Source organism: Sminthopsis crassicaudata, chromosome 5 (genome assembly GCF_048593235.1).
Source record: "Sminthopsis crassicaudata isolate SCR6 chromosome 5, ASM4859323v1, whole genome shotgun sequence".
Taxonomy (NCBI): Eukaryota; Metazoa; Chordata; class Mammalia; order Dasyuromorphia; family Dasyuridae; genus Sminthopsis; species Sminthopsis crassicaudata.
Window position 1 is genome coordinate 217,897,992 of NC_133621.1, and position 16,540 is coordinate 217,914,531.

General features: G+C 51.3%; 1 protein-coding gene across 3 annotated transcripts; it reads right to left on the reverse strand.

The window, feature by feature from the left end:
• Nucleotides 1-1,873: 1,873 nt before the first annotated feature.
• GLI1 (GLI family zinc finger 1) lies at nucleotides 1,874-14,546 on the reverse strand. 3 transcript variants are annotated; one of them, XM_074269888.1, is made up of 12 exons: nucleotides 14,449-14,546; nucleotides 10,566-10,713; nucleotides 10,032-10,127; nucleotides 9,531-9,726; nucleotides 9,132-9,276; nucleotides 8,289-8,378; nucleotides 7,760-7,897; nucleotides 7,188-7,337; nucleotides 6,549-6,713; nucleotides 5,074-5,304; nucleotides 3,977-4,265; nucleotides 1,874-3,753 (listed from the first exon to the last, which is right to left on the reverse strand). In XM_074269888.1, the coding sequence occupies exons 2-12, from the start codon at nucleotides 10,663-10,665 to the stop codon at nucleotides 2,051-2,053; spliced, it is 3,303 nt and encodes a 1,100-aa protein (XP_074125989.1). In that variant the 5' UTR covers nucleotides 10,666-10,713; nucleotides 14,449-14,546; the 3' UTR covers nucleotides 1,874-2,050. The 3 variants fall into 3 exon arrangements, with proteins under 3 accessions (XP_074125989.1, XP_074125988.1, XP_074125990.1); XM_074269887.1 differs by having other exon boundaries at nucleotides 5,065-5,304; XM_074269889.1 differs by lacking the exons at nucleotides 9,531-9,726; nucleotides 10,566-10,713; nucleotides 14,449-14,546 and having other exon boundaries at nucleotides 5,065-5,304; nucleotides 10,032-10,129.
• Nucleotides 14,547-16,540: the final 1,994 nt, after the last annotated feature.

Genomic DNA, 16,540 nt, shown 5'->3' on the forward strand with positions numbered 1-16,540 from the left:
AAAAAAAAGGAAGGAGTAATTATCATGATCTGAAATAAAGCAAAAATAAAAACAGACCTAATTTTAAAAGAGATAATCATAGTGAATAATATATTAAAAATTATAGCTAATTTCTCTTATAGAAACCTCATTTTTCATATAAGGAACTGAATCAAATTAAAAAAAAAAAGAGCCATTTCTCAATTAACAAATTGTCAAAGGATGTGAACATGTATTTCCCAGAAAAAAAAAAAAATCAAAGCTATCTATGATCATATAAAAAATGTTCTAAATCATTATGGATTAGAGAAAGACAATAAAACAACTGTTAGGCACCATTTCACACTCATCAGGAACACTAATGAACTAATGAACTATTTGGCGAAGCTGAGAACCGGCCCAACCATGCTGGAGAACAATTTGAAATTGTGGTCACAGTGCTATAAAATTGTGCATACCCTTTGACCCAACAATACCACTACTAGATCTGAATCCCAAAGAGATCAAAGTAAAAGGAAAAAAAACCAATGAGTACAGAAATATTTTTCACAGCTCTTTTTGTTATGACAAAGAATTGGAAATTTAAGGGTTACCCTTCAAGGGAAGGGAATGGCTGAACAAATTGTGCTATATGTTTGTAATGGCACAAAAAATCATGAGGAGGTTGGTAAAATATGGCAAGACCTTTTTGAACTGATAAAAGTAAAGTGAACAGAACCAAGAGGTCATTGTACACATCAGCAATATTGTAGTGATGATTAATTGGGAAAGATCACTGATCAATATAATGAGACAAGATAATTCTAAAGAACTCAAGATGGAAAATACTTTCCAAAAATGAAATGAGAAGTAAAAAATGCTTCCAAAAAGAGAACTGATAAACTTTAAGTACAAATTGAAATATAATTTTCTCACTTTATTTTTCTTGCTTTTTGTGATATACCTATTATGAATGTTTTGCATGATTCCACATGTATAACTGATATCATATTGCTTGCCCTCTCAGAAATAAGGGAAGGGCAGGAGAGAGAGAAAGAATTTGGAACTCAAAATTTCAAAAAAATGTTAAAAAAATAAATAAATAACCAGTTTTTTCTAAAGGGAAAAAAAGAAAGGCTAAGATCAGGGAGGTGCCCCTCCTCCCTCCCCCATGCCTTGTCATATATATAAAACTGTCACTCCCCTATTCAAGAAGCCTCAATGGTTCCCTATTGCCTCTAAGATAAAACTTCTAGTTGGCATTTAACGTCCTATGCAATCTTGTTCCAATCTTCCTAAACTAATTCATGCTTCTCCCTCTAATTCCTTCCCCATTCCAGCCAAACTGCCCCCCCTTTTTTAACACTCCTCATACTCAGAATTCCACTTCTATGTCTGCATCTTTGCACAAGCTGTCCCCCATGTCTTCTTCATTGCCTCAGATAATCTCTGGTTTCCGTCCAAGTTCAAATGCCTTCTTTTACAGGAAGTTTTTACATATCTTTCTCCCTCAATTTATTATTTAATCATGCTCTACCTACCTAGAACTGATGTTATTTTTATTTAACTCGCATAAACTTGTTCATATTACTTCTCCCCTCTAGAATGGAAGCTCTTTCAGAGGAAGGATTTCTTCCTCTTTTTTCTTTGTAATCTCTAGCACCACCTGGCACATAAAGGGCACTTAACCCCGAGGCTGGGATTAAGTGACTTGCCCAGGGTCACACAGCTAGGAAGTGTTAAGTGTCTGAGACCAGATTTGAACTCGGGTCCTCCTGAATTCAAGGCTGGTGCTCTCTCCACTGCGCCACCTAGCTGCCCCAAAGGGTGCATAATAAATGCTTATTAATTTAACTTGAATTCTCCATTTCACCCTGCTCCTCCTTTTCCTTACAACAACACTGAAGGACAAGGATTCTACTTAAGCAATTTCTTTATTATCAGGAAATTGTATCATTATTAAATTCAAGGAGAATCCTCCCTAAAATATATACAGATTTCATTCAGTTTTCCCGCCCAGCTCCCTGTGCTGAGATCTAATAGAAAGGGAATGTAGCCCTGTAACCGAGATCTTTTTACAAATTGAGGCCTCTTAGGCAGTGGAATTGAGGAACTGGGTCTCTCCAGGCAAGGACCCCAACAAGACACCCATGTTACCCACAGTCATGTTGGGGAGCACAGAGGAATGTGGGGGTTGGGGGGTATTATTCTCAGGTTGTGGAGACAAATGGTTCATACCCTCAGTCTCATCCAGAATGGCCACAAATTCCAGTTGTGTGTTATCCAAGTCAAGGGAGTCCAGAGGATTGCACGGTTGTCCCTCTGGGGGGGGACATAGGGTAGGACCCCCATCTAATCCTCCTACCTCTGGGTGACCACAGCTGGGGTTGCTGCTCCCTGCCTTGAGGGCCCCATAGCAAGTGGGCAGAGGAGGCAGAAATCGAGGTGGTACTGCCTTCTGGGGACTTCTCTCCCCTGGCACTCCAAAATTCCCCTGGCACGGTGGGAGAGCAGGATAAGCTCCTGACTTGTGAGAGGGCAAGGTGGGAGTCAAACCAGAAGGGTACATGGGCACCGAGTTCTTGGCATGGTCGGAACCAACTTGGGGCCTCCCGAGGAATTTGGGGCTCCAGTAAGGAAGGTCTTGGCCACAAGCGTCTTCTCTCCTTCCACCCTCCCACAGAAGTGCCTGCTGAGATTGCACATAGCTACAGACCAGTTGAGTCTTGAGTTGCCCTGTGGAGCCGGGGGAGGTCACAAAATCAGGGCCAGCCTGGAACTCTGAAGAATTATTAGGGGGTGCTTGTGCATAGGAGGATGACTGGGCGTAGTTTGAGAGCGGAAGCTGGGGGAATGAGGACTGCGGGAGTGAGGGGCTGCGAGCGGGGTGAACGTTGAGACAAGGCGACAGCCCTGGAGGGACAGTGTCCATCAGGCACTCCTGCTCCGGCTTGACATGAACTTGTCCAAAAGGTCCGAGCTGAGGGCACTGATTGTGTTCCTCTCCACTACCTACTGTGGCCTTGGAGGCTGGGTAGAGCCTTGTCGGGGAATTGAACTCCTCCCATGTTGCTGGGGGAGGGTTGGAGTAGGGCACAGGCTGAGGGTAAGAGTTAGATCCGTAATGATCAGGGGCACCCAAACCCCTGGGTCCATAAGACTCAGATGTCATCCCTTCAAGCATCCTATAACCTAAAGGGTCAGCTGGGGAGAAGTCTACATAGGGATCCAAGCCGCTGCTCATCAGAGGATCCCCATTCTCTGGCTCCTCATTCATTCCCAGAGTTTCCATGACAACATTCTCAGTGATGCTAGGAGGTCTGGGGGAGTAAACTGAGGAGGATTGGTGGGGTTCAAAGTTACGTCCTACTCCAGTCCCAGAGGCTAGGGTATGAACACAGCCCAAGCTCTTGAACCTCTGTACTCTAGCTGGAGGGGGTGGCCCGGCAGATCGAGCAGGGTCACTGGCTCTCCGAGTAATCCCTGCTCCAGGGCCATAACCAGGATATTCAGCACCAGTCCTCCATGAGACACTTGGGGAGCCCCCTACCCTCTCCAAATTGGGCATAGAGGAGACCGGTGCACTGGACCCTCTGGATGTGCCATATCGGGCATGAAGCAAGTAGTGCTGGGCAGGAGGAAGGCCTTGGCGGGGCACAGGATGCTCAGGGGGAGATGCAGGAGGAAAAGGGGAGGTGCGGCGGTTGGCGGTGTAGGCAGTACTGATGCTGCTGGAGTTACTGCCTCTGTAGTCAGTAGAGCAAGGGGGCCCCAGGCGACCAACCATGGTAGGCCCTAAGGCAGAAGAGAAAAAAGATAGGGCCAATCAATAAACGGGTCTTCCACGTCTCTTTTTTGCCCATCAGTCCCAAAGGCTGCCCTTGCTAATCCTAACCAGAAATCTTGTCCTTAATCCTGGCGGAAAAGCCCCTGGTCCACCCCAACCAATCTCCTTCCCAAGAACCAGAAGGGACTTTTCTCCCCCTCCATATTTCCTCCCTCACAGAAGGAGTCTCACCAGCGCCTGTCAGGCTGGGCAGTTTAAGGCCACGAGATGCTGACCGGAGTTGATCCAACCTTAGATTCTCTAGCCGTCGAAGGGTCGATAGGCTGGGAGGTCCGGGTTCCGAACCCCCAGCTACGGCTGTCCCACTGGCCCCTGGGCCTTCATCTAGGCTATACAGGTCCTCAGTGCTGCCCCCCAGAGTGCCAGCCATGTCCACACCACTGTCTGTGTTGGTCACACTACCTAATGGGGAACGATCACTGCTACAAGATGACTGTGCTCCTGGGCTTGGCTGTGGCTTCTGAAGGGAACACAAGAAGCAGAAGATCATTGTCCATTCCCTCTCCCTCCCCTTAGCTATACAAACTGGGCCCTTCATCTAAAAGAAACACAGGAAGCCCCCCGTCCACCTCAGCATCTAGGAATCTTGAGGATGGGATGGGGAAAGACCTAGGGGATGCAAAGGATACTAGGATGGCTGGAAGAACTGGGGAAAGTGTTGGAGAGGAAAAAGTTCTTCTAATCAGGGCTCCTAGCTGCTAGGGTAGGTTGTACAGGTGAATCTGAAAGCGAAGGTCTGAATAAAAAATCTCTAAACTCCAAAATGCATTCCTATCTCTAGAGAGGATGCAAAAAGGAAAACAACTAGAAATCTTCTTAGTAACTGTTATTTCTACTCTTTGTGAGTCCATTTGGGGTTTTCTTGGCAAAGGTGTGATCTGCCATTTCCTTCTTCAGCTCATTTTACAGATGAGGAAACTGAGGCAAACAGAATTAAGCGATTTACTAGTGTCTGAGGCCATATTTGAACTGAGATCCTCCTGACTCTAGACCTGGCACTTTATTCACTGCCTCAAATAACACGATATAAATGAAAAATGATGACTCTCTAAAGTTGGAGAAGTATTCTCATCTCTCACTTGGACTCTCACTTCTTGATATTGGAGGATTGGGACTATATATAGCAAGAATATGGAGAAATGAATTGGCTAACGCTCATATATGCATGTAGTTGGGTGGGAGAGTATGGCAGGAAAGGTTTGCCAGTAATGATTTCTATCCCAGTGGATCCTGGCTACAGAAACCTAGGAACAACTAACATGGCTCACCAGGGCAGCATCAGGCACTGTCAATTTGCCCTCATCCCGGCTGGGGCCCCCTTCTCGCTCCCTTTTGAGATCCAAATTTGGAAGGGCCAGCACCCGGGGCGGGGGACCATCTCCTCGGTGCCTCTTGGTCACATGTGCATCTGGGCCATGCACTGTCTTGACATGTTTTCGGAGGGAGCTGGGATCTGTGTAACGCTTGGTGCAGCCAGGTAGTTTACAAACATATGGCTTCTGGTAGGTTAAAGAACAAAGAACAAAACTCGTGATAAGAGTGAAGTAAAAATATAGTGTAGCATAAGAGGAAGATTGGTAGAGGAAGAGGTGAAAAATACACAGTGGGGAACCGAAAACCTGGAAGAATGAGAATCACATCAAGAATCAAGTTAGGGAACACAGAAGAAACACATAGATCTGTAAGAGAGAGCATGGGAGACATGGCAGAATGCATAGTCATGAAGAAAACATAATGAGTTCATAGGAGTAAAAGAGGAGGTGAGAAAGGAGAGGTTTTAGGAGAGATAAAGGAAAGACAAGGCTTGGGAAGGCAGAAAAATCATTTTTTATTAACTTGTTGACCCTATTTGTGGCTTTCTTGGCAAAGATATTGGAGTGGTTTGCCATTTCTTTCTCCAGTTCATTTTTACAGATGAGGAAACTGGAAACAGATGAGTAAACTAAGGCAAACTTTGTGTGACTTGCCCAAGATCACTTAGCTAGGAAATATCCAACGATACATTTGAACTCTGGAAGATGAATCTTTCTGGCTCTAAAACTGGCATTCTATCTACTGAGCCATATAGAATCATAGAATGGCATAGGTCAGAGCCAATAAAATTCATAGACAAAACCAAAGGGATTGAGAGAAGGGGACACAAAACATAGGAAAGGCATGTAGGAGATGGAGGGTGACAGAATAAGGAAAATGATAGAGCTTGATTTTTGAACCTGTCCCATTTTGACCATCGCTCCAAGTTACCTATCCGCTATGACACAGGGACATCCTTGATCAATGTGAAAGTACAATATCTGGAGGAGCTGAGGAAACTAAGGAGGAACATGAGAGTTTCCCCCACTATAGGGGTGCCTCTGGGGAGGCTCTTGTTTGTGTGCTTAGCTATTTGTCTTTGTGGCCTGCAAGGGAAAGGTGGTAGTAATTGTCATTGTGAGCCGTATTCCTTCATGGGGAGAATAGCTGGCACATAAAGTGCTTTTGCCAAGTATGTTTGCTTGGATGAGGGGGAGGAGTGGTGGGGTCTCTCTGGATTGGGTGTGACTGTACGTGTGTGTGTGTGTGTGTGTGTGTGTGTGTGTGTGTTATGGGGAAGGGGTTCTCTGAATTAGGGGTGAAGAGATGCCCTAAGATTGGGATGGGGATACCATAGCCCCAGTGAGTCACCTAAATAAGAAAATTCCCTAAATTAAGTATTTCTGTGTTGGAAGAGATTTTCCTGGATTAGGAATTAGCAGGGTCTCACCTCACTAGAATGGGTCCGGTTCTGGTGTTTGGCCCGGTCACTGGCATTGCTGAAGGCCTTACTGCAGCCTTCATGCTCACACATGTATGGCTTCTCACCAGTATGTGATCGAAGGTGAGTCTTCAAGTTCTCAAGCCTTGAATAGGACTTCCGGCACCCCTCAAACTGAGGGGATATAATAGGTCAGAGGTTACTCTCAAACAGGAAGGATAGAAAGGCTTTTAAACTAGGGACACATATAGGGGAACCCCTCCAAGGGAAACATGGATCACAACACATTTCTTAAAGCGAGAGACGATCATGAGGGAATTGAGGAAATCCCCCAAAATTGTGTGAAGGCAAGTTAGGAAGGAAATGTGGGGTTTAGGGGATGATCTCCCAGTTTGAATAGACATGGCCATCAAGAAGAGAGTATCTCTCACTCAAGTCTTTCAGAGTGGCAGGTCTGGGGGATTCCTAATTTTGAAGGTGATTTTGTGGGTAGAATTATTGAAGGGGTCAGGCTTTTCATCGTTCAGGAATTTCATTCATACATTTTTCATTTTATCTCCATGTGCGGGGCTGGAAAGCTTTGGATAAAGGCTATAACACGGAATTGTGGTATGCTCCATGGGTATGGGCAGGAGTGTGGCATCTCACCGTGCACTTATGGGGTTTTTCTCCTGTATGTCTTCGCATGTGAACCACCAGCATATATTGTGCCTTAAATGGTCTCTGTTCTCGGGAGCATCCTCCCCAGTGACAGACAAATTCCTTTCTCTCACCGTGTATGTGCTCACTATTGATGTGCTGGGGATGGAGGCAGAATGAGTTTTAAGAAAGAAATACGGGAAATAGGAATCTTCCCCCCCCCTCCCCGAGTACCAAGGTAAGAACTTACTTCTCTGAAAACTCCCTCTCCCAAAACTTTTCCTCCCTCCTTCTCTCAGAGGTACCACATTCTGAGAGAAGTAGAGCTGTAGGGAAATCATGGTTTATTTCTCAGATTTTCCCTCCCTTAATATTCTCATCAATATTTAAGTGTTGCTTCTCTTGTCTGTCCTTCCTTATCCCTTACCCCACCTTTAAACCCTTGTCCTGAAACAAAAGTAATAGCATCCTAACATGATACCATTTACCTTATTCCCTCTCCTATAAGCCTCCATAGGCTCATAGGAGAAGCTTTCTCCCAAACCACCTGAACATTCCTGTCTCCCCAAATCACTACTCACGTGCACCAGCTGCTCTTGTGAATCAAATTCAAGGTTGCAACCATTCCAACGACAATCAGTCTCATAGACACATTCAGGTTCTGGCTTTTCCTCCTTCTCCAGCTCTTCCCTCCCATCCAATAATCCCAAAAGAGCATCCTGAAGCAAGGAAAGCAAAGGCTGCACCACTCATAAATCCTCTTGCTTGAGTCCCCAGCCCTTCCCTCCATTCTTTTCTCCTTAAACTGAGGGACAATAGGATGTAGGAGGATCATATAATCACAGACATGGGTTTTGACATGGAAGTCACCTTCAGAGTTATCTAGTCCAAAGCCTTCATTTGATAAATGAAGAAATGGAAGCCCAGAAAGATGGTATTTGTCCAAGACCATACAGTCAGGGACAAAGCTGGGACTTTTGACTCCAAGTCAGGACTCTTTCTATCACATCATCAATCTCACTGCCCCAGAGGCAGGGCAAAGGTTATGGGGGGAGGTGAAGGAAATGTATATTCATTCCAATAACGTTACCACTCCTCCTTCCCCTTTACCTGTGTGCCAGTGGAGTTGGGACTGGACACATTGCCTTCAGATGGCTCCTCGGTGTGTTTGTTTACCAGCATATTCAGTTCAGATTTCAGCTTCCCAGTTGAGGAAAGAATAGCAAGAATGAGACTAGTTCGTGGGGAGAGCTTCCTTTCTGTTTCCCAAAGCCTATTGATCCCTCCCTCCATATGCTCAATAACCAATTTGAGGTCACCCTCTTTCTCACATGTACTTGTTTTTTTATGAGAAATTTTTGTTAGATTTAAATATTCTTAGAAAGTAGCCAAATGTCTTTTATATCAATGAATTTTTCTTGAATGAATTCTTGAGTTAATTAAATTGTGGAAGTATAATACAAAAATGTATATGATAAAAAAGCATTGAAGATAATAAAAATACTACATCAGGTCTAAAAAAAAAAAAAAAAAGAACATTACCAAGTAGATAAATCAAGAATGGCTTCTTGGAGGAGGTGGCTTTGTGCTGTGGCTTACAGAATTGGTAGGATTTTAATAGGTTAAGATGGGGAAAAAGGGCATATGAGGTATAGTAAAATGGTTTGGCAAAACACACCGAAGTGGGAAACCTTCACAGGTACTTCTTCCCAGTATCGATGGGTGTGGTGGCTGTTGGAGCAGACAGTGGGATGGAATAAAGGTTCACAGACACAAGTAAGTGTGGCTCGTTCAGTTCCCAAAAACACTGACTTCAAGACTCCATACTTCTCTCCTTTTGGATTTTGCATTCTCTTTCTGTTTTTGCCTTCTTATTTTGCCCTCCTGAAGGAGGAGTCTAGGGTGAGGGAGGGGGAGTTGGGGAGACAAAAGGAATAAGATGAAGGTCCTTACCTGGTAGTTCTGGAGGGATCCCCGGGGATGGAGAGGTGGCCTCAGCCTGCCCTGGGTGGGGTCATGAGGGCCACAGGGTGGGGCCATGAAGGATGGAGTAGCCCTTTTTTGGTGATTCATCGGGGGTGGGAATCCCAGAGATGGGCTGTGGAAGGGGGAGGGGGTTAGGGTTAAGATCTCAGGACATCTCTAGAGAGTTCAGAGGGGCTATTTGGAGGGGTTTCTGGGAGTCTTTGGGAAGAATAGGAAAGTTGGAAGACTCTATATGGAAGTGTTGAGGGAATTGCAGAATGCCTTTGGAGGGGTTAGAATCAGGATCTTGGAAGGGAGGGTTGGCAATTTTTGGTGGGAATCTTAGTGAATATTTAGAGGGGCCCCTTGCCCCAGAGCTGCCTGCACCTGATGGTGCCGATGGAGAGGTGCCCATAGGACCCCCCTGGGGGGGCACAGCTTGAGTTGATGAAGGCAACAAGGGAGCTGGGTGAAGTTCGAATGACGGTCTGCAGGTCCAGGCTGGCGTCTGACAGTGGTGAGATGGACAGTGCCCTCTTCTTGGTCATCTTGACTGCATTCCGGGTTGGGGGAAAGATCGGGGCTGGGGCAGGGGACATTGAGGGGGGATGGGTATAGCAGAGTGGGGTGAGGTAGGGTTTGGGATATCTTCCCCTGTCCCCAACCCAAGGGTCCCAACTATCTAGGAAAAGCATCCACTGACCCTGCTCTGATCCCCACCCCACCCCACTTTTGATCTCCTGATTCCATCCCATTTGGGATTTCTTGAACCCATCTCTGGCCCCCCTGACCCACCCTCATCAGATCCGGACTCTAGCCATCTTATTCTCTCCTAGGACTGGGGTGGACACGTTTGTGCTTGAGGGAAGAACAATGCTAGAGCCTCACCCTCAGTACTGTGGCTGGTGGTCTCTCGAGCTGGCCCATAGCTGTGGGGACTGGACATGAAATTGGTTTGATGGCAGAAGGAAAGGCCGGTCAGTCCTGTAGAAGAGTGCCAGGTGAAAGGATGGAGGTGGTGAAAAGGCCCGAACTTCTCCCCACCCAAAAATCTTCATCCCTCCAAGGCAGAAACCTCCCTTAATGCCATATAATAGCTTACATGTATTAAGTCCTTAATAAGTGCTTCATTCATTCATTGATATATTTCCAACAAGCTTTCACAAAGCCTTATTTAATCACCCAAACAACCTTGTGAGCCAGTTAGGATAAACATCATTCCTATTTGATAGATGAAGAGACTGAAGTTGAGAGAAGCAGAGGGTCGCCCATGGTACAGAGCTAGGATCCCTACAATCAAAAGTTAAGCTCAAGGTCAAGACCAACCTACTGAGCACCCTGACAGAGAGGAAAAGAGAGGCCTGAGCAGCTTCGACCCAATCTCCGGGTCTGGACTGGATGAGTTTCCCGACTTGTACTGACCTTCAGTGCCCAGGCCCTGAGCACCCTGACTGGGGAGGGATGGTAGACAGTAAGGTTCTCCGTAGCTACTGATGGCAGAAGGGGTAATGGAGTTGAACATGGTGCCTCAGGTGAAGAGCAGGTGAAGGAAAGCTGAGAGGAGGAACACCTGAAAGAAAGAAAGGGGAGCCAGATGTCCCTCTAAGTGCAAGGCTCTGGGCAAATTATACAGTGTGACCGTTGCGCAAAAAAAAAAAAAGAATCTTTGCCTGTACAAATCAGGATAAAGTAAAAACCAAGGATGTATGTGAAAGATATAACTGGTATGGGGCAGCTAGTTGGTGCAGTGGACAGAGCATCAGCCCTGAAGTCAGGAGGACCAGAGTTCGAATCTGATCTCAGCTGTGTGATCCTGGGCAAGTCACTTAACCCCAGCCTCCCAAAAAAAAAATATATAACTGGTATTTATGACACTTTGCTAATTTACTTCCTCTGACACTAAAGACTTATTGGAGTTAGAGACAAGATTAGCATCTGGCCACTTCAGCACTCTGGCCACCGCCGCACTCCCTAGAACCAGGAGTGGTGCGCATGAGAGCGTGTGCCGGTTACCGCGCCCCTCTCCTTTCCTGAGGTGATCAGCTGGGGCATCTGGCTGCAGTCGTGGATAGAGGCCTGCAGCTTTGAAGACTAATGCAAATCCTGTGTCATATTCTCTCAGACTTACTTCAAATCGTAGCCTCAGTCTCCTCATTTGAAAATGTAAATGACAATAGCACCTACCTCACTGGGCTGTGGAGAAGCTCCAAAGAGACGAAACGAAGTTTATGGGGCTATGGAAATGCTATTGTTTGATGCATGTGTACACATAAATAATTGTTCTTAGCACCGCTAAGTCCCCGAAATCCTTGCTCACACACTTAACTGCGCTCCCGGACAGCAGCAGCGACGGAGTAAACAGGAGGGTACCAGAGTGATTTCCCCCTATTTCATGAAGCCTAGAGGTTTCCCCGCCTCCCTCTCCCCTAGGTCCTCTCCCCTTCTACCCTTCCTCGGTTCCCCAGCTGGACAGACCGCAGTAACGCTGGTGTTCAGCAGGGGGAGCCGTTCTCAACAGTCCAGGAGAACAGGCTGTTTGTTGGTCCACAGTGGGAGGCGAAGCTGCTCCCCCTTTTCCCTCCCTACGGCCAGGCTCCGGGGCGGCGGGGGAGGGGGCAGAGGGGACAATCTCAAGGGAGTCAGACCCCGCCGCGAGGCAGGGGCGAAAGGAGGGCGGGGCCGCGGGACTTAGGTAGTGTGCTGCCTGTCTAGGAGAAATGGGAGAAGACCCTTTTGGTCTCGGGATAGGAAAGAAGAGAGGGGAAGAAGGGATAAGGGAGATAAAAGAGAAGGGGAAGGAAAAGGAGCCATAGACAGAGACTGGGGGTAGAGCAGCCGCGGGAGAAAGGGAGAAGGGAGAGACGCCCAGGCGAAGAAGGAAGAAGGGGGGAAGAGACGAACAGCGAGGTCCTGGGAACCAATTCCCTCGCCTACTCCACCCCCAAATTCGCTCAGTGGAGTCCGTTCCGCGTTTCTCAGATTCCCGGGGAGTGAGGGTGGGGTGTGGTAGGGTGGGAAGGGGAGCTAGAGGCGTCGTGGTGGGTGATCCTACGAGGTTGGATTTAGCTGAGGGAGGGGGAAGATGAGGCGGGGAGCCCCACAACTCAACCCTCACCCCCATTCATCACAGATCACGACCCCTCCCTTGCCGCCCCAATTCTGCTCTCAAGCCTCCCCCCACTTGACACTGGCATTCAGGCGAGGTGGGTGGTGGGCACAGCTGGCTGGCAGCTGGATGGGGTGGGGAAGGGGGCTCTTCTCCGGCTCCTCCCTCCGTGACTCACCCGGCTGAAGGAAGCAGTCTCACAGCTCCTCCCTCCCCCGGCACCCCATCCCTCCAGACTGTAGACAGCAGCCCTCCCTGCCAAAACTGCGTCCCATCCATTCTGTTGTCACTCCTCTCTCGGTGCCCTCTGCCTGGGACCTGGGAGCCATGTGGGGATGGAGGGTAGCTTTCCCTTCGCCCGTGGCTATCCCTGCTCCCTCTTCACATGGGTGGAGGGGAAAACTCGCCAACTTTTTAAACTTCTGCAAAGTTTTCCTGGACGAAGAAGGGTCGGGGCACTTATTGGTTCCTGAACTTCAGATCCTCACTCCCTTGATGTCCCTAATTTCCCATTCCCTCAACCCCTGGGAGTAAGCACCGCCCCCTCTCCCGGACCCGCCTTCCCAGGGCTTCAGTCCCTCCTCGGCCCACCCAAGTCGCGGCCGCCCGACTCTGGCTGCAGACGGCTCCGCTCCCTCCTGCCTCCCCCTCCCAGAGATCCCAGCCAAGCCGGCTGGGAGGGGGTTGGGGAGGAGGAAAGGGAGGGCGTTGAGGGGCGGGACGCATTCCTCCCTCCTAACTCTCCTCCGCCAGAAACCAGGCGGCAGAGCCCCTGCTTGCAGCGGGGGTGTCTAAATATAGAAGTCGGGGGTCCTGTGGCAAGTGAGAAATCTCGTCAGCTGCAAAGGGTGATATCGGGGAACACTCAAAAAGAGGGAACAGGGAACTTCTAGAGTTTTAGGAAAAGCAAGATGGGAAAAAACTGGAGGAGTGGGATCAAATGTGGGGGAGCAGGGAATCCCAAACTCCCCGGTATCCCCGTTTGGTGTCCGAAGAGTTAAACCCTCCCCCCCGGGAACCCCCAAGTGACGTAAGGGGCGGGGCTTGGCATCCTGGCGGGGATGCCGGACAGTAAGGTAGAGTTGGTGGGGGGCTCCGATTCCCACCTTTTATAGAAAGCCACCCACCGCCTCTCCCCACCACACGGGAAAATCGCCCCGGCCCCGTCTTCAGCTAGTGTGCTGATCCCGAGACTATGTTCTACATCCCATGGTAGAGCCCCCAGTCCTCCTGCCCCCCAAACCCTGGTTTCTCTTCCTTCCAGCCCCCTACGAGGCCCTCTGTTTCCCCCTCCCCTAATCTGGACCAAAGAGCCAGCTGCGTGCTGAAAGATTGTTTCGGGGTCATGGGACCTGAAAGAGGCTGCAGGGCAGGCAGGGTGGTCTGGGCAGAAGGAGGGGGCTTTCTAGTCCCCAGGCCCTCTTTGGGCGGGGAACTGGACGGAAGGGATGAGAAATAAGTCCAAGCCCAGCCCCACAGGGGTCTCCCCGGTTTATCTTCAGCGCCCTGGTGGTCCTGAGGTCAGAGGGTAGAGGGAAAGTCTCCCCGGAGATTCTCCCTCCCTCCTCCGGCCCCTCCCCACCCCACGCACTTTAGAGCCCAGGAGTTCCTTTGGGAATAACGAGGGGACAAGGTCTCCGGAGGTCTGGGGCCTAAACCAGACATTTGGAGCTAAAGGGACAACCCCACGCTCTTACCTGTCCAATACAGGAGACATCACCCCCAACCCAAAGCAAGCAGAGGAACTGGCGCCTCCCACAGAGATGGGGGTACAAAGTCAGACAACACTGCCCCTCTTTCCACACATCCTCCAACCTCGGCGGTTCTGGGGTTACCCAAGACGCTGCCCTCAGATTCCGGGTATCGAGCACCTGAGCCTCCTTTCCCAACGTCTAAACCTTCACCTAAGATCTTCCATCCCCATCAAATGAGTAGTGAAATCTTTCTAATGTATGCGGACCCGGAGACAAAGAGCAGGGATGACTGAAACAGAAAGGGATAGAAAGCTACAAGAACTACAAACTTTCTCATCTCCCCACACGGACAGCCCCCCCATATTTTGCCCCGTTCCCGAGATTTCTATCACGGCGTGGGTGGTTTGAGGTGAGAGTGTCGGGGAATCCCTCTAAACCGGCGGCCCCCTCCTCAACCCCCTCCCCCACGGCTCCCAGGTGGTCCCTGACCTGGCCCCCTTCTCACCTCCATCGGGACTCGGGACGCGGGATGCGCAGTCCAGGGCTGGAGTCGGGGCTGGGGGGTGTGCAGTGGGGAGCTGGGGGGGAGGAGGGAGGACGGGCAGGGCCACAGCGGCGCAGCCTCAGTGCCGCCCCCGCCCCCCCAACCCGGCCCCCCCGCCCCGCCTGCCGGGCCGGGAGCCTGGACCACCCGCAAGACGCGCAAACTTTTTTTTTCCTTTTTGCAAAAACTTTTTCTCCTTCTAGCGCTGCTGGCGCGCTGTTCCCCTCCCGCCTCCCCTTCCCTCCCATTGCCCTCCCTCGGGCTGTCCCGTGAACTAGGCTTGGGGGCTGCAGGAAGGAAAGAGGGGGCTGTCAGACTTGTTGCACCCCTGGACTCCCGGAGTCCTCCCCCTTTTAGGAGGGACCCTATCTCCTCAACCTCAACTCCAGCTCTCCAACCTAGCACGCTGCCCTCGGCGAGCGGAAAATCCCGGCCTGGACGTCCGGAATCGGCTGTCAGCGAGGGAGCCGAGGGTTAGCCCCAGACCCACAAGAAAGTCGGAACTGGAGAAATTTGAGGGGTGGGAGAGCGGAGGGGGCCGTAAGCAGAACCAGACGCGTTCTCTGCCCTTTCGTGTGGATCCCGCCTCACCTGGCCATGCCGAGGCTGGGGTGGGATAAAGGACCCCGGGGACAGGAAAAAAGCAAGGCGAGGACTTAGGGGTGTAAAAGCTGTGGAAAAAGAGGCTGTGGGACTGTGGGGAGGGGCGGCCATGGGGAGGGGAGGCCGTGGGACTGTGGGGAGGGGAGGCCGTGGGACTATGTGGAGGGGCGGCCGTGGGACTGTGTGGAGGGGAGGCCTTGGGACTGTGGGAGGGAGGCCGTGGGACTGTGTGGAGGGGCGGCTGTGGGACTCTGTGGAGGCCGTGGGACTGTGGGGAGGGCAAGCCGTGGGACTGTGGGGAGGGGCGGCCATGGGGAGGGGAGGCCGTGGGACTGTGGGGAGGGGAGGCCGTGGGACTATGTGGAGGGGCGGCCGTGGGACTGTGTGGAGGGGAGGCCTTGGGACTGTGGGAGGGGAGGCCGTGGGACTGTGTGGAGGGGAGGCCTTGGGACTGTGGGAGGGGAGGCCGTGGGACTGTGTGGAGGGGCGGCTGTGGGACTGTGTGGAGGCCGTGGGACTGTGGGGAGGGCAAGCCGTGGGACTGTGGGGAGGGCAAGCCGTGGGACTGTGGGGAGGGGCGGCCATGGGGAGGGGAGGCCGTGGGACTGTGGGGAGGGGAGGCCGTGGGACTATGTGGAGGGGCGGCCGTGGGACTGTGTGGAGGGGAGGCCTTGGGACTGTGGGAGGGGAGGCCGTGGGACTGTGTGGAGGGGCGGCTGTGGGACTCTGTGGAGGCCGTGGGACTGTGGGGAGGGCAAGCCGTGGGACTGTGGGGAGGGGCGGCCATGGGGAGGGGAGGCCGTGGGACTGTGGGGAGGGGAGGCCGTGGGACTATGTGGAGGGGCGGCCGTGGGACTGTGTGGAGGGGAGGCCTTGGGACTGTGGGAGGGGAGGCCGTGGGACTGTGTGGAGGGGAGGCCTTGGGACTGTGGGAGGGGAGGCCGTGGGACTGTGTGGAGGGGCGGCTGTGGGGAGGGGAGGCCGTGGGACTGTGGGGAGGGCAAGCCGTGGGACTGTGGGGAGGGCAAGCCGTGGGACTGTGGGGAGGGGCGGCCATGGGGAGGGGAGGCCGTGGGACTGTGGGGAGGGGAGGCCGTGGGACTATGTGGAGGGGCGGCCGTGGGACTGTGTGGAGGGGAGGCCTTGGGACTGTGGGAGGGGAGGTCGTGGGACTGTGTGGAGGGGCGGCTGTGGGACTGTGTGGAGGCCGTGGGACTGTGGGGAGGGCAAGCCGTGGGACTGTGGGGAGGGGATGCTGAGACAGCAGGGAACTGTGGGGAGGGGAGGCTGTGGGACTGTGGGGAGGAGAGGCCATGGGGAGGGGAGGCCGTGGGATTGTGGGGAGGGGAGGCCGTGGGACTGTGGGGAGGAGAGGCCGTGGGACTGTGGGGAGGAGGGGCTGTGGGACTGTGGGGAGGAGAGGCCATGGGGAGGGGAGGCCGTGGGATTG

Bases quoted from the DNA above. Each gene is read 5' to 3' on its own strand.
- GLI1 (XM_074269887.1), bottom strand. From the start codon at position 10,665: ATGTTCAACTCCATTACCCCTTCTGCCATCAGTAGCTACGGAGAACCT. The intron at 9,727-10,031 runs GTGAGGCTCTAG...CCCCTGCCCCAG, and splicing joins CACCAGCCACAGTACTGAGG to CCCCGATCTTTCCCCCAACC. The intron at 7,898-8,288 runs GTAAAGGGGAAG...TCCTTGCTTCAG, and splicing joins CCAACTCCACTGGCACACAG to GATGCTCTTTTGGGATTATT.